General features: G+C 47.7%; 1 protein-coding gene and 1 pseudogene across 2 annotated transcripts in view; both read right to left on the bottom strand.

Moving 5' to 3' along the window:
* Positions 1 to 26369, bottom strand: part of LOC308308742 (NACHT, LRR and PYD domains-containing protein 3-like) — a 178418-nt pseudogene that overhangs the window by 62713 nt on the left and 89336 nt on the right. The window lies entirely within an intron of this gene.
* Positions 12956 to 24828, bottom strand: LOC308308434 (stonustoxin subunit beta-like; the record flags this gene model as incomplete). Its single annotated transcript, XM_080753850.1, has 5 exons — positions 24738 to 24828; positions 24502 to 24654; positions 23782 to 23831; positions 20690 to 21241; positions 12956 to 13086 (listed from the first exon to the last, which is right to left on the bottom strand). The coding sequence occupies exons 1-5, from the start codon at positions 24740 to 24742 to the stop codon at positions 12956 to 12958; spliced, it is 891 nt and encodes a 296-aa protein (XP_080609976.1). The 5' UTR covers positions 24743 to 24828.

The following is a 26369-nucleotide window of genomic DNA, read 5'->3' as shown; positions in this document are numbered from 1 at the left end:
CAAATGGGGCCCATCAAAACCCTCACTCTGAGATTTTCCTATACAGGCACACGGGTGATGGGTTTGAAAGAGAGCTGGCTCAGAACGATGGTTCTACGAGCCATAGCGGGGCTCAGAGTTTCTGAGCCCAAACGAATTGTGCTCCTGGTCAAGGACCACGAGAAAATGAACGCCGTGGTGAACCTACTACGAAGTGAAATCCTGTGGGCGAGCGAGGCCCAAGACAGAGTCCAGGACCGAGGGTCAGACGATGAATCTGACTCTGTCTCGGAGGAGGAAGAAGAGGACGAAATTCCTCCCATTCCTCAACATCGGGGCCGTTGCCGGACCCGACGGCCGGTCCCAGACCCGGACATAATGGTCCAAGCGACCAGTGGGGGGAATGGGCCCCCCAGTGTCCAGAGGTCAAGGGGTGACTCGAGACAGAGCACTCCGGGGTCCCCTAGATACTCCTTTATGGCCCGATCGCCCTCTAGGGGACAGGGCCGGGAGGAGGTGGAGAGAAACAGAATCCACAGACCCCCACGAGCGGTGACTAGGAAGGCAAAGGCCGTGAGCATACGTCCTTTGTCCCCTGGCAGGCCCCTAACCGAGCCGGTGCTAATGACTCAAAGCCAACTGCCCTGGTCCCCTGTGGTCGCCCTTGAAGGGATGAGCAGTGAGGAAGAACCTGAGTTTGAAGTGGACTCAGAGTTCGAGGGGCAGGCAATAATCCCTGGTTATCCGGTCCGCTGGCGGGATGCGAGGCGCTTGTCACGCTCCCCCTCGGCCGATAGAGTCATGAACACCGTGGGCGTGGGGCGGCCATGGAAGGAGGCGTATATCACGGCCGGTTATGATTATCTTAGAGACGGAGTGATAAAAAGGGACAAGGCCATGGCTCGGTTGGCCCGATGCCGATCACCCGAGAGGTCGAGGAAAACCGTCTCATGGGCCGAGCCTCGACGACACTCAACGCCGCTGCATACAATAACTACCTCAGGTCCTATTCCAGGGACCTTTAGCATGCCTGATCTGACACCACCGCTCCACCATAATTCACCATGGAGGCTAGGGTCAGATCATGGGACTGGGAGCAGTTTGCTCGGATCTGTTGCTCGTCCCCACGATATGAGGATGGACGAGCTCCTACAGATCAATAAAACAGTACGCATGCTTGTGCCGCCGAAACGTAAGGAGGAGGACACGTTTGCCTACCTCGCACGGGCCGGACAAGCATTGTCTGCGACTAATCTGTTGGATTGTCCAACGACACTTACATGCATCAGTAACATGCACGGGCTCGAGCTCCCCCAGGGCTTAACTCTGCGCAGCATAAGCCAGGCTGACGTACGATGCCCGGGGATGGACCGTGACGAGGAACTGGTGCAAGAACTAATCTCGATGGTCAATCGGGATGAGGTAAACCTCTCCATTGCCGCAGCCAGGGTAATCAGTGATACTGCTAGCGGAAGACAGAGCCTCCTGTTGGAGCGCTTGTTCGCTGGCGTAAAGGGCGGGTCACTTCTCGCCGCGCACTGCAGAGCCTGGAACAGCAGCAGAATAATGGAGGAAGTGCTTGCCTGGGACAGAATGTCCCTGATGAGGCGAAACAAACAAGAAAAGGGGAAAGAGCCCCGTGACAAGAGGAGGGGCGGCTCCTCACAGTCACAGAATCAAGAAAACCAAGAGTCACAACCTGACACAAAGCAGCCAGGTAAACGTGACCAGGTGTCAAAAAACGGGGAGCGCGGGGGGAAACCCCCGCGACCCCCGGGCGAAGAGAAAAAACGGTCTTCCCCCGAGAACCCTGGGAAGAGAAAGAGCGATGCCAAGTTTCCCTATGTCCAGGTCGAGGAGTGGAACTCCTGGACCAGGGAGCAGCAGGAAGGGTACAGAAAGGCCAGGGAGGCGGAGAGAACCCCGGCCCCAGCACCAGAGTCAAACGTATAATCACTGTCGATACTGTGGCCTCACCACTGATAGGGGCCCTGGTGGAGCACGCATGCGAGGAAGACGGTAAGCTAGTGTGCTCCCTAGATGGTGAGAAATACTTGATTGACACTGGTGCAGACATGACCTTACACGCCGGGGGGGCTCCGTCTGGCTTGAAATCCACTGTTGAATTGGCAGACGGAACGAGAACCGTCCTTGACCAAGGGGTCAAGCATGGGATCCCAGGGCTAATAGTGCCGGAGAACACCGAGCCTCTGTTGGCCCTGGGAGATTTAGTCCGACTGCCTACCCGTTCCCCAATAGAGGGAAAGGTGGTTAGGGCGAAGTTCATGAAGCCCATCGATAATGCCAAGGTGATGGATACGATAATAATGGGATCCGACTGCACTCAGAAAGAGCGGTTGAGAGAAATTTTGATGAAGGGTGTCTACTCTACTCACAAGAATGATGTGGGAAAGGTGGACACGAAGTATTGTCACTCGATTCGTGGGGGCGTTCCCCCACCGCAGGCCCAACACAAGGTCCGAGAAGGGTGCAAAGCAGAACTGTCGTGCACCATTCAGGAACTTGCAGAACTGGGCGTCCTGGCGAAGGTGGAGACCGCAATTACTAACCTTCCCGTGTTTGGAGTGGCCAAGGGTGACGGGACTTATAGACTCGTACACAATTTGGTTGCTCTGAATGCCAGGTCCTGTTTGGACACACGGTCCCTCATTAACATAGCCCAGACCACCCGAAACCTCCCAAATGAACGGTGGAAGAGCTCAATTGACCTGGCCAATGGCTTCTGGTCAGTGCCCATTGACCAGCTGTCCACGCAGAAAACGACCTTCACGTGGGAGGGGGTGTGTTATGGTTGGACCCGTTTACCGATGGGTTACCGGAATTCACCAAATGTTTTCCAGTCAGTGATGCAGGACATCCTGTCTGGGCTCCCGGTCATCGTCTACTTAGACGATCTGTACTGGACCTCCTCTGACGAGAATGTCCATCTCGAGGTTCTAGAGGAGGTGCTGCGGCGTTTAGCCGCGGCGGGCCTGAAAGTAGGGTTGAAAAAATGTGAAGTGGCAAAACACACGCTCAGGTATTTGGGTTTCAACATCACAGACACTGGCAAGGCGGTCTCTCCTGAGTACATGGAGCAGATCAAGGCCTTGAAGAGACCGGTTCTATTAAGCGAACTGGACTCGGCGATGGGGAAGTGTGGCCATGTCATGACCCATGTACCAAAGTTCGCCCAAATGGCGGCCCCTTTGCACAGACTGAGGGGCCAGGCAGAGAACGGGGGGGACCAGAAAAAACGAAATGTTCCCATCCCTGACTGTACTGAGGCCTGGGGCAGGTTCAAAGACCATGTGGTCACCCAGGCCCAGGATCTGGAAAAGCGAGATGCGAATATGGCCCTAGAAGTGAGAGTCACTGATGAAGAAGAGGGACTCACTTTGGAATGCCGGAACCGGAAAGGGAGACGAGCGTGTCTCTACCTTTCCCACAAGTTCCGGGACACAGAACCGAAATTCTCGCCAGAGGAAAGGGTTCTGTGTGGGGTGTTCAAATTTTATGCCTCGCTGAAAGACTTAGCGCAGGAGAAAGATGTGTATGTGGTCACTCCTTATCCTGCGTCCAAAGGGACGATCAAGAACTCCCGAGCGATGTGTAGCCGCTGGGGAGACTGGGCGATGATGCTCACCGATGACCAGTTTAAGTTTGTAACGGACGAACAGCGGATTCCGGTCGAATCCAAGCCAAAGACTAAGCCGTTTAAACCGGCACAGTGGCACCTGTTCACGGACGGCAGCCATAAGAAAGAGGATGGCCAGCAGTCCAAGTGGGCCTATGTTCTCAAGCATGGGGAACGAACGGTAAAGACCTCAAGTGGGTGGGTCACTGGTTCCGCACAGCGAGCGGAAGTGACCAGCGTGCTTGAGGGGCTTATTGAATGTAATAAGCGAAAACTGAAACACGTGGCTATTGTCACGGACAGTGATTATGTGTACCAGGGTGCCACGCAAGAGTTAGAGTTTTGGACAGATCGTGAGTTCCAGAACGCTAAAGGTCAGCCCTTGGCACACATAGAGGAGTGGGCTTTATTCAACGAACACGCCAGGTCTATGAACCTGGAGTGGCACAAGGTTGAGAGCCACACCGAAAAAGACGATTATTTGCACAATGGTAATCGTGAGGTGGACGGCGTCGCCCAGAGAAGAGGGCTACACCGTCCAGTGAAAATGGCCAGATGTAGGCTGGTGTTGCCCCGAGAGTGGGACGCCTCAGGCTCCAAAGTAGTTCCACCGGACGAGGCCGCCCATGTTATCCGCGAGATACATGAGGGTCTCGGGCATGTTGGGGCGAAGCGGTTGCTTACCTACCTACGCACGCTGGATATTAGGATCCCGAAAGCGAAGGCCACAGCGATATCCGTTCGCCGAGGCTGCGCGGCGTGTGCGAGGGCAGGTGGCAGCAAACCCCTGTATGCCGAGCCGGGTAAGATTGCCGTGGAGGAGGCTGGCCTACACTTCTCGGCGGACACCTTTGGCCCTTTGTCTAGAACCACTAGAAATAAGAACACACACGCTTTAGTGGTAGCGGACAATGGGCCGGGCAGAATACGCATATTCCCTATGAAGGCACCCACAGGGGCGGGGATAGCGTCATGCCTGGCCCGTGTCATGGTCGACCAGCCCGAAATGCAGAGTCTACGAATGGACAATGCCACGTATTTTCGCGCCTCCATAGTGACATCACTGTTGGAGGAGGCAGGGGTTAAGGCCATATGGTCCGTGGCCTACAAACCGAGTACAAACGGGTTGGCCGAGAAGGCCGTGCGCAGCGTGAAGGACCAGATTATCAAGGAGAACGCAGAGGGCTGTTGGGACCAACCTGGCCCTCTCCTGCGGATACACGAGGCGGTAAACCTAGGGAGAGAGAACAAGAGATACACACCGGCTAACGAGCCATCTGTCTCTCCATTCTCCCCAGGTGAGACCGTCTGGGTGCGCAGGAAACCACTTGCCGGCAATCCAGTGCCCAAGTGTGAAGCTAAGGACGAGGTGGAAGCCGTCCTTGGCCCTAGCCGATTGCAGTTGAAAGATTTTGGTATCGTTCATATTGATCAGGTTAGGAAGACTGAGTGAGTAGCATGGCTGCTGCCGAGGACCTAAAGTGCGGCCTAGCCCGAGGCCCTGACACTGATCCGCCGGGGTGTAGCAGTGCTACACCGGGTCAGTGCTTTGGTCTCCTGTCGGGCGGGGATGGTCTGCCTTTCGCTCTGAGGTGCGCAGGGATGAAGGTTTTCATTGCACTGTCTCCTGGTATAGATGGTAAAAACGTTTGGCTTGCGATAGAGGATGGAGTGGCGAAATCAACAAAATTGGGTTATCTCCCCAGAGAGGAATATCGCAAACGCCCACTAAGGTGGGCGTTGATGACGTTAGGTGATTGTGTGTTGTGTTCCCTGCCAGTGGGAGTGACCCGGTGGAGTGGACACCAGAGGGCCAAACCGAGGGAGGTCCCCCCAGGCGGGGCGACCAAGCTCGGGGCCGGTGGTTTAGAGCTCATCGGGGCACGTGAAGGCCCTAGAGGGTGCCGCGTGCTGCTGTGCAGGGATTGTTATCTTGCGTGGGGTGGCCGGACGGCCATCTCCAGTTATCCTCCCATGCCCAGCAGCCGAGTCCAAGAGTGCAAGTGTTGCTGGGATGGGACACATCTGATCCCTTGCCCTCTCCATGTGGGGGTCAGAGTTTTCTCTGGAATACATATAAATCGGGGTGAAGGCTTCCTACACCCTGGAAAAGCTCTGGCACGGGAAACTTTGCTAGGAAAAGACAAAATATGGTTCCACGGGAGCACGGAGGACCTTGACTTCCTCCTGCTCTCGGAAATCGAGAGGATGGTGAATGGGCATTTTCCCCAGTGGAACCCATCCCGGAAGAGTCAGGTTAACACGGTGAGGGGGTCAGAAATGCTGTTAATTGCAGACACACCTTCTCGTGCATTGGTGCTGGGCAGGACACCTGATGGTCTTGAGAACGAGGCCATTAGGGGAAAAGCCGTGTGTGTATCGGTCCCTGTTCTGATCAAGAGCATGTTAGCCGCTCGGCACCAGTTAAAGATACAGTGTGAGCCCAACCAATTCGCCACCGGACGTCGTGGGTCGGGTGGAGAATGGGATTGGCTGACCGAGCATTCCCGATACAAACCCAAGAGGTTGTTGAGGGAATGTTTAGTATGGTACCTAAAGGTGAAGGAGGCCCCGTTGGGAAAGAAGGGCACTGCACGTGAACTTATGACCAACGGCGGTGTTAGCCTGGATAACCACAAGGGTTTTGTCTGGGCGAAATGTGTGATTGCGCTCGACAACACCAGTGATGGGAGCGTAGTGTCGATGTCCACCAGCTTTTCGCTGGAAGGGCCCGAGAACGGTACCAAAGCAGAGACACCAAAGAAACTGGAGAAGAAGAAGGTTAGGATTAGGGAACCCAGTGGCAGGGGCGGTTGCTGGAGGAGGTTTTTGTCCAAAGGGAAGGGGATGTCAGAGTAGGGATTGATCCTGTTTTTCCCTGTGTTCCATCCTCCCTGCAGGAGGACGGAAAGGGGGGGGGCGGATGACACAGGATCAGCCCGAAATGGAGCTTAGGCTACTAGAACCTGAACCTCCCCAGCCCGAACTTGCCTCTCCTCCAGGGATATCACCGGAGGCAGATATAAAGAAAGAAAGGAAGAAAAGTGTCACATTACAGATATTTAAATTGTCTTGTAAAATAGCGGGGGTTGCTATTGCTCTGGTGATAGTCTTCGGGCTGTCTAAAGCGATGGTTAATCCCCAAACGCGAATGCAATGGCAGTACACCCCACCTGTGCTTAGTACTCGCATGGGGTGGGAGGTCCAGTACTTAACGCTGTTGTACCCAATCCCTTGCAAACCTCACGAAGTGGGCCTGAAACAGGCCTACTGGGAAGAGTGGCAGAGTTTGCAAAAAGGGATGAGAGGACTTAGTCTCAGAAACTCCTCTGTGACCGAGGAGGAGGCGATGTGTCAGGCTGAAATCCAGGTGAATGAGCCGGTCTGCTGGGTGCTGTTCCCGGAGGAGTGCAATTCCCACTCCTCCTGGGGAGGGGCCCGAATGTTGTTACTAGCTAAGCTGGCAGAGGCCCGCAGCTATGTGATTCAAGCCATCCGCCCCGTAGACCAACGGGGAGAGCTAGAGATGCAGGTGAAATATGTGTCTAAACAGCGGAGAAAATGGATCTGTTTAGAAACTAGAGCGAGGCAGAGACTACAGGGGGAAGAAGAATGGGACGAATGGGTCAAAATTTCTAACTGCTCCCTGACCATTGTTAACGGGACTAGAGCGTTAGAAACCCGTGTCTCAGTAACCTCCCTTAGCGTGCCTCCGAATGTAACTGTTTGTGAAAACACAGTAGTGACACCATGGCCTCGCAACCGTGAGGTAGAACTACGTGTTTTCCTCGCAACAGTGACCAAAACAGTGAGAGCCCCTAGAGAACTGAAAAGCTCCAACCGGACACGGTCCCCAGGTCCTTCTCCCCCGAAGCGGGGGAAAAGGACCAAAAGAGCAAGTGTTCTCCAGGCAACTCCCACAGATCGTGAAACTGAGGCGGCAGGCTGCCCCAGGAAGATGAAAAGGGACTGGTTTCACTGGCTGGTAGCCAAGGCTAAGCCTGGAGGAGTGGTGAAACCCTACCCTCCAGGTCTGCCGTGGATACGAAACGTGTCCATGGAAGGTGGGTTCACGTTGTTCACAATGTTGGTCCCACTATTGACCCCCACCCAAGTGAAGGCCCTGAGCGGAGACTATGCCACAGGCGTTGTAGACCAGCTGTTGGACTGTGTTGACACGGCCCTGACTCCCACTGATAGGCTGTGGAGAGATCTGGATCGAAGGGCATTCCTTCGGAGAGCCGTGAACAAGACAGGAATTCTGGTGCCTGTGTGTAGGACAGCCATGAACATGGGGCTGGGTCGAGATGGCACGGTGGGGCAAAATGCGTCCTGTCGCAGAGACTTCCGTGCGAACTTCAGACGATATCGCTTCACTCTGCCCAATACGACCGCCCTGAATTCATGGGACAAGTATGTGGGTTTAGGATTAACTCACAGTGAAGTACTGGCTATCCAGAAACAAGGTTGCTGGCACCGAAAGGTGGACACGGAAAGGGACAGAATTACAATGTTCATTCACCAACAGTTTGCGGCCATGTTTACTGGATTCCACTTATATACTGAACGGGTGTTTCTGACCAGAACGAAACCTTATCCCGGATCACTGAATGTTATGGTGGGTAAAACTAACAAAGAGAAACCGACCGCAAATATGCCAATAGGGTCTCGCACTCTCGCCACCACCGTTACTCTGCCCCCTCCGCTTATACTGACCAAGCCTACTGAGGACGGATATAAGCTGAGGTGGGGAATGGAACCCACGTTTGGGGCCGAAGGAGCGAGGTTGGGAGAGTACCCTGATACCACCTATGGCTACTATAAAAAGGGCCAGTGCACACCGGCTGATCAGTATTACTGTTATGAGCAGGACTCATTTCCCGAACAACATGTTGATGAGGCGACCTCCGCTCTGTTCGATTTAGCTACTACGCGGAGGGTGACTCTCAACTCATCCGGGAAATGGGTGACATGGGGCACGCTTCCCCTGGCCATCGCGGAGCCAATGGGTTGTGATCCCGAGAAACTGGTCAGCCGCTACTATACACAGAGAGATCCACCCCCGCAGAGAAACGGGTGGGTGAATATGCATTGGTATGACGCTCCCGTGGCACGGGACTCGACAGATCCTAGCCGATGGAGAGCACTCACCGGCACTCGGAATTCAGACTATGTGAATCCGATGGCCGTCCGACACGTGGGCGGCCCCGCCATAATGTATGAGTGTCGAGGGACGTATCCCTCCGGCGGTATTGGCGTGCGAAGGTCAGAGGTCAAGTGGCGAGGCAGAACAGGGGGCTGTGGAACACTGGCCAGCATGCATGAGATGTTTTTTGTGAAGGGATTCCCAGTCATGATGCCCCCTAATGCCTACCTTTTGAACCGCTGGGCCTATGCCAATAGACAGTTTTGTAACAATTGGGGAAAAGGCAATTTCCACCTGTTTTATGGCTGCAAGATATACAACCGATATGCAGCCATGACAGGAGGTTGCAATGTGGGGGATTTTGACTATAGGAATCCCTGGAAAGAACCGTCTGCTTATCTGATGAATGGGGGAGGCCTGACCGATCAGGGAGAGGGCTGGACCCCTAAGAGTTTCACTCTGCATCATGTGTGGCCAGACGCGTTCATGTTGAACCTTACTCGTGGAAACTGCTCTGAAGCTAGACGAAAGCCATACATCTGGTCCCCGAGTTTCCGAGGTGTAATGTGGGTCATAACATCTGCGATAGGCTCTGTTGCTAGTGACATGGGAGAAGCCATTCGAGATGGAGCTGAAAATGTAGCACGGGCAGCAAGGTCTCTCTTTCAAACTGCCTGGGAAACCGTTGTACTGGTGTTTAAGTGGCTCGTTCCTGCCCTGTTGATCATAGGCCTAGCTGTGCTCACCTCTATTTTGCATAGGCTAGGCCTGTTGCCGATTGTCGTTGAGACAATGAAAAGGTTAGCACATGCACTGTTGCATGTGCGAGAATGGAAATTCTCTCCTCGCCAGAGAGGTGAGGGGGGGAGAGGAGGTAGAGATAAGCTTTAAGTAGGTCATGACCTATGGCAGGTGCAGAGTGAGCACACGTCATGGATCTCACTGATCTCACTGAGCATTTCTCTCTTTCATTTTACTTTGAAGAGTGGTGTGGCAATAAGAGCAGATTGTCACAGAGGCAGGAGGAGAGCTGTGAAACATTGCAGCCACTGCTGTAACAGTAAATGGCGTCTGTCGAAGGGGCCGAGAGACCGCTTTCCCCTCGCGCGAATTTCGACGAGTTTGGTCGGGAGTTGGAGCTTCTTATGTCCAGCCTCCCGGAAGCTCAGAGGGAGCGGGTGATAGGAGTTATCCAGAGGAGCCTGAGGCGATCCTCTCCGCGACCGCCGGACCCGGGGCTGCAGGACCCGACGGTCTCGTCAACGGAGAGTAATGGTCCGATAGGGACGCCTCAGCGAGCTGCCTGGACCCCAGGCAGGGGCCCGAGAAGTCACATCCTCCCTTTGAGGGGGAGGAGTGAGTGGAGACAGCCTATAAGTAGGTCACCACAGATGCCAGAATAGAGTGAGTGAGCACAGAACCGCAGTGCTTGCTGAAAGTAGGTGACAGTAGCTCGGGGAAGACAATGCTACAAGTGTCGAATACTGGGGAGGCGGAGGTCATCCACCTCCACGCTGAGGAGGAGAGCGGCCTTCTGAGTGCCGAACCACAGGAGCCTGAGAGCTCTGAACCAAGTGAGACGCGGACAGGCTCGGGGAGTCCACTGCAGATTGTGAGTGGACCCATTCCGGCGCCGTCCTCCGCGTCCGAAGTGATCCTGGTGGACCCCCCACCCTCCGGAGGAAGAAATGCAGCGCCCAAGGGGGCCTGGCTCCATCGGAAGGTGCAGACGGGGACCATGGGGAAGAAGCAGCGTTTGCAGCTCTGCACCCTGCAAGGTTTAAGATTGCAGGACAGTGCGCTGGAAAATCCGAGAGTCTGGGAAACCATTGCTGGAGTTATTCCCGGACGAAGGCCATACTGGAGCCCTTTCAACGAACTAGGGCCACGGGCTTTAGCCAACCTGGACACCCAGTCCGAGAGGAAAGGTGTCACGTTTGCGTTCCTTGAGGGGGAGGGCTGGGGTGACATCACCCCGGCCAGAGTGACCACCTATATGGTACTCGAAGGTGACATTAAGAAAGGCCAAATCTGGGCGAGCGTGGAAGCATTGCTACCTAAAGAGGGTGGCTTGTTCGAGACAGTCGCCATCTTGGGACCATGCCCACAGCCCTTGAATTTCGAGTTTGTTACCGGCTGCAGTTACATGCCTGGTAGAGGCCCGAGAGAGAAGCAATCGGGCGGAGGGGAGGTAGAAGTTCCAGCCGTCCCTAAGCCTGTACCGAAAGCAGTGGTGGCTCGCCAGACAGGAGATGGACCCCCACGGGGGTCGGGTGAGGGCCACACTGTTGGGACCTCAGAGCAGTCCACACCGGCTGGCTCAGGCCGACGCAAGAAGAAGAAAAAGAAGCGCCAGGGCGATCACCTCGAGCCGTCGAACCGAGAGGACAGTACTGGACAGGGGCCCTGCCCGCCCCGCCCGGAGTGGGGCGGAGATCAGGGAGGCTACCGGGCTCCCCGCCCAGAGTGGGGCGGCGACCAAGGAGGCTACCGCCCTTACCGCCAGGAGTGGGGTGGTGACCAGGGAGGCTACCGTCCTTCTCGCCAAGAGTGGGGTGGGGACCAGGGAGGCTACCGTCCGTCACGCCATGAGTGGAGCGGTGACCATGGTGACTACCGGGCCTCCAGACAGGACCGGAGCGGTTGGACCCACTCTCACCCTCCGGCTCACCAGCAGGTCATCCCACAACCACCTCCCCAGCAGGTCAACCCACAACCACCCGTCCAGCAGGTCAACCCGCAACCAGCTCAGCAGTTGGCCAACCTGCCACCAGCTCAGCAGCAGGTCAATCCGCCACCACCTTCAACGCAGGTCTACGGCACACCGGCATATGGCCCACCTGCAGCCAGCGGGGCGGCCCAGCCGATCTACTATGACCCTTATGGGGGTCAGGGATGGCCTTCATACGGGACTTCGTACCAGAATGGTGCGGGGTGTGAGGGTCGAAGCCCGAATCACATGTGATGTGTGGAAGTATATAAAAAAAAAAAAAAAGAGAAAAGAAAAGGAAGAAAAATGGAAAAAATGAGAATAATAATGAGAATAATACCATTTATATTGTGATGTTTTCTTATATAGGCTATGACATAATACCATTGATATTGTGATGTTTTCTTATATAGGCTATGACATGTATAATGGAGATGTGCTGTATGCTTAGATTTAGAATGAAACATGACCTGATGTTCCCATCCAATACTTGTGCTGAATTCTATAGAATGAGTATGTGTTGTCTTAGCTCAGGCCTGGGGGTGTACGAGGAGGATCCGCCATGGAGAGGCAACCGGCCATGAGGGGGTGTTGAGAACCCGCACATGTCCATGCCCGGGGTCAGAGGAATGGCCGCTCGCCAGGTGGAGGGTTTTAGGACAGGGGGAAATGAGGGTTATGATTTAGTAATATATCTGATTAAATAGGTAGTGATAGGTGTTGCTTAACAGTACACATCTGAGAAACACAATGATAATAAGGTTCACTGTTGTAACTTAGTTATCAGAGCATTGCATGCAGGTACACGGTTAGGTTGGAAATAACTAATTGACTTTGTGCATGAACAGACAACGGAGTAGTATGTGATATTGTGGGGCTTTTGCACCTCTTGTAACTTCCTGTATGTACTGTCTGTCTTCTTTGAAGAATGTTCCACACAGCCCGTGACGCAAGTGATTGCTAGAGAAGCGTTTAACCACAAGCCACCTGGGGTTATAGTGGGGGCAGATAGAAGACAGGCATTACTGTAGTGTATGAACTTTGACCAAAGAGTTTGTCACCGAATGTTGCATCATGGTGGAAAATGTATCTTTGTCTTCGTCCTGCAGATCTTGCAGGATGGCTAACTGTCACGTACACTCTGAACGGATGGGTGGGGGGGCTGTGCCGCCCCCCCATGCATCTCTGGGGTATAAAAAAGGAAAGCGCCTAAAATACGCTCTCTCTTCTTTTTGGATCGGACAGACAAGGAATCTATACTTTTGCTGTGCTTGTTCTATTTTTTACTTTCTGTATTTTCTCTCTAATAAAACAATAAAAGCCCTTTTTACTTGGGAACCAAATAGTGTGTTGCGCCTCTGCTCCATCCTCGGTAAAAGGTCATCTGCCATTTCCATCTCTTTGTAGGATTATTCCTGAGTTTGGGTGAGTTCAGATATACTGTATTATCTAGAATTTCATAGCCAAACGGTTTAGTCTGTTGTCATTTTAACGGTCTTGCATCGTCCTGTCCCTCTGGGAGCTCGGGACCGCTGCTGGTCAGCAGGCGTTCGGAGGGGGCTTTGCTCTCAGGAGAGCGAGGTTTACCCGGCCTGGTGATCACCGGTGGGAGCTCTAAATACAAACAGAGGGATTTGGATTGCGAGACCAGCGTGGCTGAAACAAAGCCTGCACTCTGCTTATCACAGGTGGTAATCTTTAGTGCGGTGATATTGAGAAGGGAGACACGGAGAAGAAAGTGTGTCAGGATACACTCTCTCGCAGGTGCATGAAAAAATCCTTCATTCATTGAGTGTCAGAAATAGCTCTGTTCTCATCCATGTTGTAAAGTCACTTTGCTCTGAGATAACTCAGTCTATAAAGAGTGCGCCAGGAGTAGATTATAAGACGTTGATGCAGTGGTGTTTTTATGTGGTTTATTTTACAACGCTAGAATATCCATCTAATTACATCAGACAAATTCAGCCGAAACACAGATATAAGTGAACTGTGGTGTGTGTGTCCCCATAGTTGTAATTTCGTAGAAAATCCCCTCAGCCGATTGTAGTAGCGCACAGTCGTGGTCTGAGGGTGGGGTAAGCCACCAGTGAACCCCTGAAGCCACCGCTCAGCAGCGTAACAGTATTGTAAACCCGACCGTGAGGTGCTGGTGTGCTGTGAGCTGGGGCGTGTGCCTCTCGGGGGGTCATTTGGTCAGCTTATTCTCAACAATAACTAACCAGTGATCCACTATAGTTTTTTGAAAATTAATTATATCTGTATATTTTTTTCATAATCGACACTCTGTGTGAGGCCCATGTTCATGATCTTACAACATATTTTAAATGTATTCTGTCAAAACTTTCTCTAAAATTACACAAATATTTGTGACTCTTCCTGATAATATTCTCTATGTAATCCATAAACATTTTTTTGGTTTAATCATTAATAAAGGTATGATTTTTCACTATTTGGAATGTCACACCAAATGATTTAGTGTCACACCGTATGATCATATCTTCATGTGTCAAAGCAAACTGTGTTTTAACCTACCTATTAGTGAGTACTGAACTTTACTGATTGATTAAACAATTACCCAGGATAACATGGCCTTAATATTTCTGAACAGGATATTATTGTAGGGCTTTAACATGGGATAAGAAAGAATTGTAGTAGTAGATGGATGATGAGGATGTGCACAGGAATGCTACGCACACCTAAGTCTTCTGCCGGCCCACGGCAGAAGGATCCTAAAGAGACAATAAGGCGCATAGCCACACTTGGAGCCAAGGCAACATTTTATTAACACCAATTAGTGGAAACAGAACTCAGCATTCAGGTAAATTGCTTTTTTCCGAAGTCTCCTGAACTTGAGCACAGCATTTTGTGTTGAACAAATGTAATTAGGAATCATGACATTACACCACATCTCCACTAGCTAAAGAGTGCTGGGTTGCGCAACTCCGAAAATAGCTGATCTACAAGCTCTCGCAGCACAACGTGTTGAGAGCTTGTAGATCAGCTATTTTCGCTAGTTTTGTCTCGGGTCCTACCTTAACACTGTCCACTGTCCAGTCCAGTGAGTGAAAGTACAAAAGTATTAGATCAGATTAGATTATACATTTAGACTGTATTGTACATCAGCCAGTCGTATTTGGTGAGGGTAGCAAACCGGCTGCCTTGTTGCGGTTCTGCTATGCCACAGACAACCTCCTGCTCTTCGTAGAAAATGCAGTCTCGCCCCTTTAGTTTCTCCCTGTACTTTCTCGTTCTCTCAGCACTTGTCATTTTCCAGCTGACAAAAGAAAATGGAATGTATAGTTTAAGACAAAGAGAAAATATTGTTTAGATTGAAACAATATGTTAAGGTTTCTGTGAAGGGGTTTCTGCTCTGTCTGATGAATTTGAAGTATCACTGAATGAACCTAAATTACATTTTATGTAAAAATGTTTAAAACAAATGTTTAAATGTACAAAAGAAACATGGAACGTTGTTATTTATTGTTATATCTGTAGTTAAATACAGTATAAATCATATGGTGTGACAATCAAGTCATATGGCGTGACAAGCAGACATGTCACACCATTATGATTAAGTGTCACACCATATTACGTTTTCTGCATTTAGGTTTACCTTGAGGCTACTATGTACACATTAGCATGCTAACAGCATGCTAGCTATAACAAAGCAACCTAGATCTACATGGAAATATGACCAAAACCTCAAATAACTTAAGCTTTGTTTAATGAAAAGGTGTCACACCAACAGACATCCAAAGTGGTGAGTTTGTCAAAGTTTCAACAAGATGGCATTTCATGAAAATGTTAAAATCATAACTCACCTCAGACACCTGTCTTGCAGTTGTGCTGGGAGTGCTGAATAGCCTTACAGAAGAAGGACCTCTCTAGCCAATAGGTGTCCCAAATAATTGCCTGTTTAATTTGTCCAAACTAGTGTCACACCAAATGATTTTGGTTTGGGGGACAAAATGTTTGTGATCAGAAATGACTGAAAACATTATGCTTTGACTTTGAAAAGATATAGGCTCACAAATAGACATTTTTTTTTAGCCTAAATTCATTTTCAAATGATTTTTAGCAATTCTTTTTCTTAGTTTTATTCAAGTTCCCACTTTGAGAAACAAGGTCAGGACAGTCACACCATATGAGTTTTGCCATGTTTGGTTAAAAATCCTGAAGAAATGAGGAATGAAATGTTTTAATCTTGAGTAAGTTCACATAAAGCTTAATGTCCTGCACAATATTCAGAAGGTTTTTGACAAATATATTTTTTATTTATACATGTTTGACACCGAGGACAGCGAAAACGTTACGTCACGTCACCCACCCATATGCACTGATGACGTCGGAGTAAGCATGGAGCAACTGTCCGGATAGACAGCTGTTGTTGAGTCAGTCTTTTTGTGTCAAGTAACTTTAACTTACCGAGGTAAAGGTGACAGATACACATTGCACATACATTAACAGTTTTATAAAAGTCTATTACAACCCATTGATGTACTCCGTTACCCCTGGTGTTCAGGGATGCAGTACAGTATACCGGGGGTGTTTAGCTCCCTGGTGTTGCCACACAATATAAGTGTTTTATATTATAAATGGTGCATTTGTATAGCGCCTTCATCCAAGGCACTTTACATAGATTGTGCAACTGCTCCCACCTCACTGTTTGGCAGGGGTGTCGCACCAAATTCTGGGCCCTGGGTACGAGGATTCACTGCAGGCCCCCCATAAATGTTCTTCATAGGGGAGGGGGTTTAACCCATTTAGACTGGGAACAAATTATTTTGTGCTTTAACTCTTGAAAAGTAGCAGAAATATAAAAGCTCACAGCGCAGAAAATGTGTCTTTGACTATTTCAAATCCTAAGGTTTTTTGAAAAAACCTATGTTTCTATGTCAGTGGTGCTCAAACCTTTTCATGTGAAGGACCCCCAAAATGATATGTATTTGGCCACGGACCCCCATCTCAAAATACATATATTCAAAGATTTGCACACATTATCACGACTTTTCAAAAAATTGCAGATCTGTAAGCTCGCAGCCTGGCACTCGTTGCCACGCTGTGAGCTTCTATATATGCTATTTCTCAAGAAATAAAGTATAAAATAATTAAGGCCCCTCCTCCACCTTGGGCCCTAGTAACTCAGTCCCACTCCCCCCCCCCCCCTTGTGACGCCTCTGCTGTTTGGTGTTGCTGCTGCTGTCCTGTCTACTGACAGCTGTGAGAAAAGCAAACTTACGTTAAGATTAAGATGTTTGCTTTTCAAATGTTTGCGCACATTTTGAGATGAATGTATGTACGAGCCAAAACGTTGGCTCGTCACTAAATTGAGCTAGATGACAACGTTCGTATATTAACGCAGGGGTTCCCAAACTTTTTTGTCTCAGGGCACCCCATAAATATATATTTGTTTTAATCCAAGGCACCCCTACATTATAATTTTCACTCCCAACACCTTATATTTATAGCATAATGTCGTTGTCGGGTGGAAACCTTGTATGTCCAAAACCGTTAGTTTTGTATTTATCATCTGTAAAATGTACTAAACTAGTGAAAACAGCAGATCTACAAGCACACAATGCCTCGCATCACGAGGCATTGTGTGCTTGTAGATCGGCTGTTTTCACTCGTTTTGTGCGACAGAGGTTTCTGCCTGACAGTAATGATATTTTAGTGATTATGTTGTGAGGAAAACGTTGAGGTAACAGCCATTTTGGTTAGAACTGACTGAAAATTAACTTTGTACTTTGCAAGTTTAAAATGATACTAAATATTTTTTCAAGTGTCCAAATAAATTCCAAATATTATCAAATTATCTCGCGGCACCCCTGGACTGCAATCACGGCACCCCAGGGTGCCCCGTCACCCACTTTGAAAACCCCTGAATTAACGTATTATCGGCAAAAAAACTTTTCTATACGAACGTTGTCTATATCGTATCCAGATAACGTCCTCCTGCCAACCCATTGTTCCTGCCGGGACTGCAGGGGATTCCATATGACGCAAATGACCAAATATGGACAGATGGGGATATCCCACACTCCCACGGCAGCCATAGCATTGTTGCAATGACATAAATAAATTTTACTTTAATTATTTACGGGTGATAACCGCGGAGACTAAAACAATGTGAGAAGTCATACAATAAACAGAAATTACAACGAACAGATTAACGTAAATATTATATGTAAATATTATAATCAAAACAATCACATCCTTTAAAGCAATGGCTGTAAATAAGGACAGTAAAGAGTTTTAAATGTGATGTAAAGTGTGAAACACTCATCTAAAGTGTTGTTCCATTCCTTTTCTACCATTTGGAGTCCTTGCAGCCTGAACCCTCAAGCACTTACCAGCTGACGTCAGCAGGGGGCAGCAGTGGCTCAGTGGCTCAGGGGTAGAGTTGCAGTCTTAGAACACAGAGGGTTCCTGAAGGGTTCCCAGTTCGATCCCAGGCTCCCCCAGAGTTAGAGTGGAAGAGTCCTTGAGCAAGACTCTGAACCCCTAGTTGCTCCTGGTGAGCAGGTTGGTGCCTTGCACACATGGTTTCCACCGCCATTGTGTGAATAGGTGAATGTAATGCACAATCTCGGTTTCCTTTGCCATTGAATGAATGTGTGTGTGAATGGGTGAGTAATGCACAATCTCTGTGCCTTGGATAAAGGCGCTATATAAATGCACCATTTACCATTTAGGTCACTTAAAGATATATGCTACTGTGTAAGTTGCTCAACTAGTGGTCAGTAGCGGTATAGCAAACCTCGGTCGCGTCTGCTTTTTTCGGCCGTTTATCGCCGCGGACCGGGCCTCCTGACCACCGCATCCATAGAGGTCTCTCGTGTCCCTCTGCGAGCATTGGTTGGGGAGTTACAGGCTAGACTCCTAGACCAGTGTAAACAATGCAGTGTAGGACTACTTCCTGAAGAGATGCAAGGTGCGCTGTGATTGGCCGGCAGTGTATGATCTGCACTGTGATTGGCCGATAGGGAGACACGTATACAGAATGATGCAAATGACGTAATTTGCCGGGAAAAACAGTCCCGGTCACGGCCACAGGGGCTCAGTAGAACACAAATAAAGAAAAGGCTTTTGGGGCTGAAATTAACAGAGTGGGTGTTCTAAAACTTTAGCGATTTAATAATTAGGACAATTTTAAGATTTGTTTTATTAAAAAAGTTACATAGTATAGCTTTAAGTCAGTGAGGGTGCAGGGTTGACATTGGAATTGGGCCGTTGAACACATTTGGAGGTTGGAAGCACTCCTGGGAAATCACTCATCAGTGGGACTTCCAAACTCTAGATAGATAAACAGTGGGACTTCCAAACTCTGGATGGATGGATGGATGGATGGATGGATGGATGGATGGATAGATCTATTAATTGGCAGATCTACAAGCTCACTGAGAGTGTACAAATGGAACCAAATGGACATTGTGTGTGTGTGCAGGGGCGCTGGAACTCCCAAATCCCAAGGGGAGCTGAGCCTGGAGGAGTTCATGTGTGTGGCCGAAGGCCGCACGCCGAAAAATTCACGTTTTTTATCCGGTTTTGGGTTATTTTTATTACGGTTTCGGGTGCTTATTCCCTGCACAACGGTGTAACAAGGAGCTATATAGTTATTAGTTATTTTAGCACACAGTGCAACACACAGCACGCATGCACATACACAGTCACTCACGCACACACTACAAAATCGGTATTATTTTTGTAACAGTTTCTACTGTTTTTTATTCCCCATAGGCCTATACAACGGTGTTAGTTTGCAACAATGAGCCTATAGACAGTTTCTAGTTCTCAAATAAATAGACTTTGGTGTGCCATCAAAGCAGGATTTAAATTTGACTTCCCTTCTGACCGGAAGTGGCAAGGTGACCATGTGATTAGGTCACCATGTGATAATCAAATACCTTTTTTCAACATATTTTATTCCCCAAAGTCAAATACATTATTGTTTTAATATAGCTATGTGTGTGTGTATATATAGGCTTATTAAAAAAAAAAAAAAAAAAAAATTTTTTTTTTTTTTTTTTTTTCCTCCCCACCACCAGGGGAGCTGCAGCTCCCTCAGCACCCCACTTCCAGCGCCCCTGTGTGTGTGTGTGTGTGTGTGTGTGTGCGTGCGCGCGTGCGTGCGTGCGTGCGCACAGAATAACCCTCACGAAAAAATCCATTATTATTATTATGTCTTTAATTAACACAATTGTGTCAGCGATGAATGTAACTTTGGCACAATTTAAATGGTTTCATTTTCTTGAAGATATTAGTAAATATACATGAAAGGTTTGAAATAAATGTTTTACATTTTATAATAAAATGTTATAGGTTAAAAAAAACAAGGATTTTCAGAACACTTCATTGGAGTTTCCATTATCAACACAACTTTACAACATTCATGTTTAAATGTTCTAGACCAGATGTTCTCACACTTGTTGGTCGCGACCCCCAAAATAATATTTGAACTGGGGACCCCCCAAAATAACCATATATAATCAGGTTTGAACTGGGGACCCCCCTAAATAACCATATATAATCAGGTTTGAACTGGGGACCCCCACCCTGACAAACTGTAAATTGTAGGAGTTGAGGCATTACATTTGGTTAGACTCAGTTCCAGGTTGCGACGAGGCGTTGTGAGCTTGTAGTCGATCATCTATTTTCATAATATTTGCCTCTTTATGTTATTTGACAATTTCTCCAATGTTTGACCAGTTTATAGTTTGATTACTTTTAGAAGTGCTTTCATTGTCACTTCACTGTCATCTGGGGACCCCCTGGGGGTTCCTCTGGTGGTCCCTAGATGGGGGTCCAGATCCACAGGTTGAGAACCAACCTTTTCATGTCAATCTGAGAGGTTTGTACCAGAGACTAAATTTGTACAAGATTCCTTGTTTGAAAATAGCAGATCTACAAGCTCACAACGTGCCACAGTGTTGCGCGTTGTGAGCTTGTAGATCTGCTGTTTTCCAATAGTCTGTTCATATAATGTTTAAAGTGGTTACACAGATTTTGATGCTATTTACATGAATGTTTCTGGGGACCCCCTGGAACACCCTCAAGGACCCCTGGGGGTCCCCGGACCCCACTTTGAGAATCACTGTATTCATGATCTATACATCTGTACAATATTCATGTTTAAATGTGTTAGCCACCCCCCCCATCGCTATGGAAACCAAACCATATTGATTATGTAAACCCCCCCCACCCCACCCCCCACTACTGTCTATCAGTCTGTCCTCACACAGAGACACAGAGGAGTCAGAACCAAACCCAAAGCCAGCATAGAGAGGTTCAGTAAATGTGGTCTGGACGGTGTAAAGGTGTCTCAGTGTGTCTGAAGACCCTTCATAGAAGGACAGAATCCCACCAGGACAGTCCAGATACACTGCTACTCTGTTGGAGTCAGAGGGACGAACAGGAAGGAAAGTGTCCTTACTATCGTGTGTGACAATGTATCTGTTACCAGGGTTACCATCACTACAGGTCAGTCTCCAGGACATTTTATTGTTTCCAAGCTGACAGTCCTCACCCTTTCCTTTCCTACTGATTCCTCTGTAGGTCACTCCTATATTAACCTCTCCACTCCTCTCTACCTCCCAGGAACAGCGTCCAGTCAGACCCTCTGTACACAGAACCTGGACCACTCCATCAAACCTGTCGGGATGATCAGGATATGAATGAAGCTCTTTCACCCGAGTCACCTTCCGGTTGTTCTTAGACAGAGAGAGGATGTAGGCTGCTGTGTTTGTGTCCAGTGTGAGACGATGTGAATCTTATGAGAAAAAAACACAGTGAACATTAAAAACATCCCTCACTGAGTGACACGCACGCACGCACACACACACACACACACACACACACACACACACACACACACACACACACACACACACACACACACACACACACACACACACACACACACACACACACACACACACACACACACACACACACACACACACACACACACAGTAATAATCAGGAACAGGTGTGGTGTTTTTTTTTTGTGGGGGGGGGGGGGTTGTTTACAGAATCAATAAGGTTTGGTTTCCATAGCGATGGGGGGGGGGGGGGGGGGTAGCACATTTAAACATGTATGTTGGTACAGATTTATAGATCATGAATACAGTGGTTCTCAGAGTGGGGTCTGGGGTCCCCCAGGGGTCCTTGAGGGGGTTCCAGGGGGTCCCCAGCAACATTCATGTATATAGCATCAAAATCAGTGTAACCACTTTAAACATTTACTGTATATATTTGAAAATAAACGAGCTCACAACGCGTTGCATCGCGATGTGTTGTGAGATTGTAGATCATCTATTTTCAAAATAATATCTTGGAAATGCAGTCTTTCCAAACATCAATTAATCATATTTTCATAATTCTTTCAAAAATAGCAGGTCTACAAGCTCGCAGCACGGCACCAAGTGATGCGCTGTGATCTTGTAGATCTGCAGACCTAATTTGTTAATACAGCATCACACTCATTTGAACCACTTTATCCATATTTTACACGTTGGCTATTTAACACATTTAAAGCTATAAAACATCTGTGTCATTTTAGATTAGGGTTAACCCTCTTTATATTTAGCAACAAGGAATGTCAGAAAACTCTTTTCTCCAGATTCTAACTTTTTGTGATTTTTCCTAAGTTAGCGCCCCCTACTGTTGTTGATCATACTACAGCATTACACAAAAGTACCTAAAGTAGCAGATCTAAAAACTTCAAACATGGCGTGAAGTGACGCGTTTGGAGCACAGATGTTTTCTAGCTCTAAATGTGTTAAATAGCCAACGTGTAAAACATGGATAAAGTGGTTCAAATGAGTGTAATGCTGTATTAAACATTGTACTGGGGACCCCCTGGAACCCCCTAAGGACCCCTGGGGGTCCCCGGACCACACTTTGAGAACCAATGCTATAAAGAACCATCAACCACTTTAACCCTTCATCGACCGGTGTCTCCCAGGGCTCTATACTTGGTCTGCTCAGTTTCCAAAATAGCCGATCTACAAGCTCAAAACGTGTCGTAGCACGATGTGTTGTAAGCTTGTAGATCTGCTATTTACGATGAATGTTCACATATTAAGACATGTCCAACATTGGGACGCAGGGTTTAAATGGTTAATGGTTCAAAGAAGGAACCATTTGTGCTTGTGAGCTTGTAGATCTGATATTTTTCAGAGCCCTGAGGAACTCCAGTCAGTGACGTGGGTTTAAGTGTTTAACATATAAAATAAATATCATTAAAATAATGTTTTATTAATTAAAATCAGTTCCTGATTGCAGGTCTAATGAACCACTTGAACCCTAGTGAACCTATTCTGTATTCATAATTCTAAAACAGCAGATCTTCAAGCTCACAACATGTTGCAATGCAACAAACACGACAGACAGACAGACGTTGTGAGGTTGTAGATCGGCTATTTTCACTGTATTTAGACAGTTCTGTTTTAATGCATTTATTTTGGGTGAAATGTTCTTCATTTCAATACAACAATACATTGATATACATTAAAAAAAGTACTGTAGTTGTAATTTGTACTTTTTTATACTTGAGTATTTACTCGAGTAAATACTTTGTCCACCACTGGTTGTCAGGATAGAAAAATGTCCAAACATGGAATAAATTCCTTCTCAAGACATTTCCTCACTAATGTGTTTGTAAAGATGTCTAGTAACACATTTCAAAAGGTTGAAACTCCCCTAGGGCAGCGGGAACAGCCACGCCCACTTTTCCTGCTCGTCACAAAGCCTTGTTTTGTGTGAGAATCTATATTTGTGGGAGCGTGTCAAATTAAAAAGTATCTTTATTAGTTTGTTGAATACTAGGAGACACTGCTCCTCAGGAGTCCAGATCACCTGGAGGTCCTCTGGTTCCTCCAGAGGTCCTCCTGGATGGAGTGGAGGAGTGGAGCAGGACTAGGGTGCACCTCACCTGGGTAGAGGGGAGCATGAGGTCCTGGGCTGTTCCCCCTCTCCCCTCTATGGATGTGGTCAGCAACACCACACTTCTGAACACTATATCTGCTGAATAAGAGCTAAGCCTGTTGCCACTTCACACACTGATTGAACTGTGTTTTAAATGGTCTCTCTAGGGGTCCTGAACCCCAGTTTGGGAACCACTGCCCTGGAGGGGGGTTGAATTTCAATGTTTTGGATTGTGTTACTAAACATTGCTGAAGGTTTTTATAATATCCTCTGAATACAAGGAGGGAGGGGCCAACAGAGTATAAAACAGTGTATAAAATGTCAATGTGACGGAAATACAGACAGACAGACAGACAGACAGACAGACAGACAGACACTCACATCTTGTAAGGAGTTGAGGTTTAATCCAGTGTTCTCCTGAATGATTCACACTGTAGGAAAGAGAACAACAATGAATCAATGTCTGACTGTCTAACACACTGTCTCCACTAACTGATATGGTCTGTTCCTTTTGGTATGAAACGCACACATGCATGGACACACACACACACACACACACACACACACACACACACACACACACACACACACACACACACACACACACACACACACACACACACACACACACACACACACACACACACACACACACACACACACACACACACACACACACACACACACACACACACACACACACACACACACACACACACACCTAGATATTCTTGAACACATGGATCATATAGGATCAAATGACCGTCTGGCTCTAATTGTCCCAGAGTAAAGACTGAACTGGTAAAAACAGTGTTTTCCAAAACCTCTTGGAATGACCTACAGCTCACACTAAAGATCAGTTCTCCTAGAACACGGTGGGCAGTTTTTATTTACAGAGTTCCATACTGACTTTGATAAAGTGAGCCAAGGGACAAAACTTGAAACCTACTCCAAACATATCTTTTAATTGAATTATAATTTTGAAATCTTTAAAAAAAAAGAAGAAAAAAAGGTGAAGCCCCCTCCCACCTGGCCAGCCAGTTCAACATTGTAAGGGAAACACTGCACTAACCAACATGGACACAGTCCAAGTCTACTCACTTCAGAGTCTCCAGTGCAGCAGAGAGCTTCTTCAGACCAGAGCCTCCGAAGTGGCTGAAGTTCAAGTCCAGCTGTTTTAGATGGGAGGGGTTGAAGGTCAGAGCTGAAGCCAGAGAAGAACAGCCTTCCTCTGTGAGCCCACATCCTGACAACCTGCAGAGAAATCCATATTTAACAAAGTGCTGTTGATGTTCAAGTAGAGATCCACACAGAGAGAAAACACACTATTTATTTACCTCATGATCTGCAGTCTACACTCTTCACTCTTCAGTAGAGCAGAGAGTTGGTCCAGTTGTGATTCCTGCAGGCAGTTGAAACTGACGTCCAATTCTCTCAAATGGGAAAGATTAGATCTGAGAGCTGAGACCAGGATGTCAAATCCTGTCTGTGTGATGTTACAGCAAGCAAGTCTGTAATTAAAGATTACATATCTGGATTGATTATCAGAGTTTTGGAGGAGGGACCAAAGATATTGAAAGAACAGGCAGGCAGGAATAATGTGAAGTAAATCATGGTAATCTTCCAACCAATCTGGGAACCCATCGTCAAAGAAGAAAGGGCGACACCTATCGGTCGGCCTCTCTTCCTTTGTAGCGTTCTCTGAGGCTGTTCTTGAGAGACTATCTTCCAACAGGAAGCTAACTGACAGGAAGCAGGAGGCAGCAAGTTAACAACAGATGATCCAGCAAACTGACTGAGAGAGGACAGACAGACAGACAGACAGACAGACAGACAGACAGACAGACAGACAGACAGACAGACAGACAGCAGGGCAGTTGCCAGGTATACAGTAGTAGATGGTAATCACATAATTAAAGGGGAAGACCACCCATTTTGAATATTGAACTATGTCATTAATATACCTTAGAGGAGTTGTGTGGAAATAATATAAAAGTTCCCCCTCTTCTGTGTGCCGAGAACTGGAGGATTGATTTTGGGGTTTGTATTGTAAAGTACAATGTGTGATGTCATCAAGTTGTAATTTGCAATGCAAACCCCAAAATCAATCCTCCAGTTCTAGGCAACACAGAAGAGGGGGAACTTTTTTTTAATTTCCACACAACTCCTCTAAGGTATATTAATGACATAGTTCAATATTCAAAATGGGTGGTCTTCCCCTTTAAAGTACATATAATATATAAACCAGTAAGACGCCTAAGGGCAAAAAAGCGACCTCACCCTAAACGGCGGGGTCGTGCATGATGTAATTCGTACGGAACGGAATTCACTTGCAAATGTGATTCGAGTTACGGTTGGACAAAATACAGACACAATATATTCCGAAATATGGATATGACTGATGTCTGACATTATAGATGTCTTAATGTAATTTGACTAAATGAAACAGACAACAGGCTGCTGTTGCTGGTGGGCGGGGGTACCAGCAAATCTCCCAGTCTGTGTTTACACCAGTTTGACACTCAATGATTGTGTAACTGGACGTGATAATTCCCTAGCAGCCATGATGGATCACATATTGTATTTACTGTACGTATCATTGTGATGTGATGCCAGAGTGAGGACTAATCAACACAAACTCTGACCGTATCATGATTCTAGTCAGTGTGATGTCAACTTAAAGGAGTAGTTCACCCCCAAAATGACATTTTTTTCTACTGGTTACTCACGCCATGGAGATTTGAGTTCAATAATATATTTATTTTTTCTCGCATTCCTAAGACAAAAATGTGATTATAGTATATTTTCCCCCATTGATTCCGAATGGGGACCCGAATGCATTTGGGTCCCCATCCGGTGTTGGGATTAAAGTTCACTTTAAAAATTAACTAGTTCAAGTTCAAGTTCAAAACTTCTAAAATGAATCACTAGTTCATTTCATAGTTCATAATTCTATATTTTGAACTAAA

The sequence above is a fragment of the Nannobrachium achirus genome, assembly GCF_963921795.1.
Source record: "Nannobrachium achirus genome assembly, chromosome: 23".
Lineage (NCBI taxonomy): Eukaryota > Metazoa > Chordata > Actinopteri > Myctophiformes > Myctophidae > Nannobrachium > Nannobrachium achirus.
Note: the sequence above shows the minus strand (reverse complement) of the source record. Positions and strands in the feature narration are given on the sequence as shown.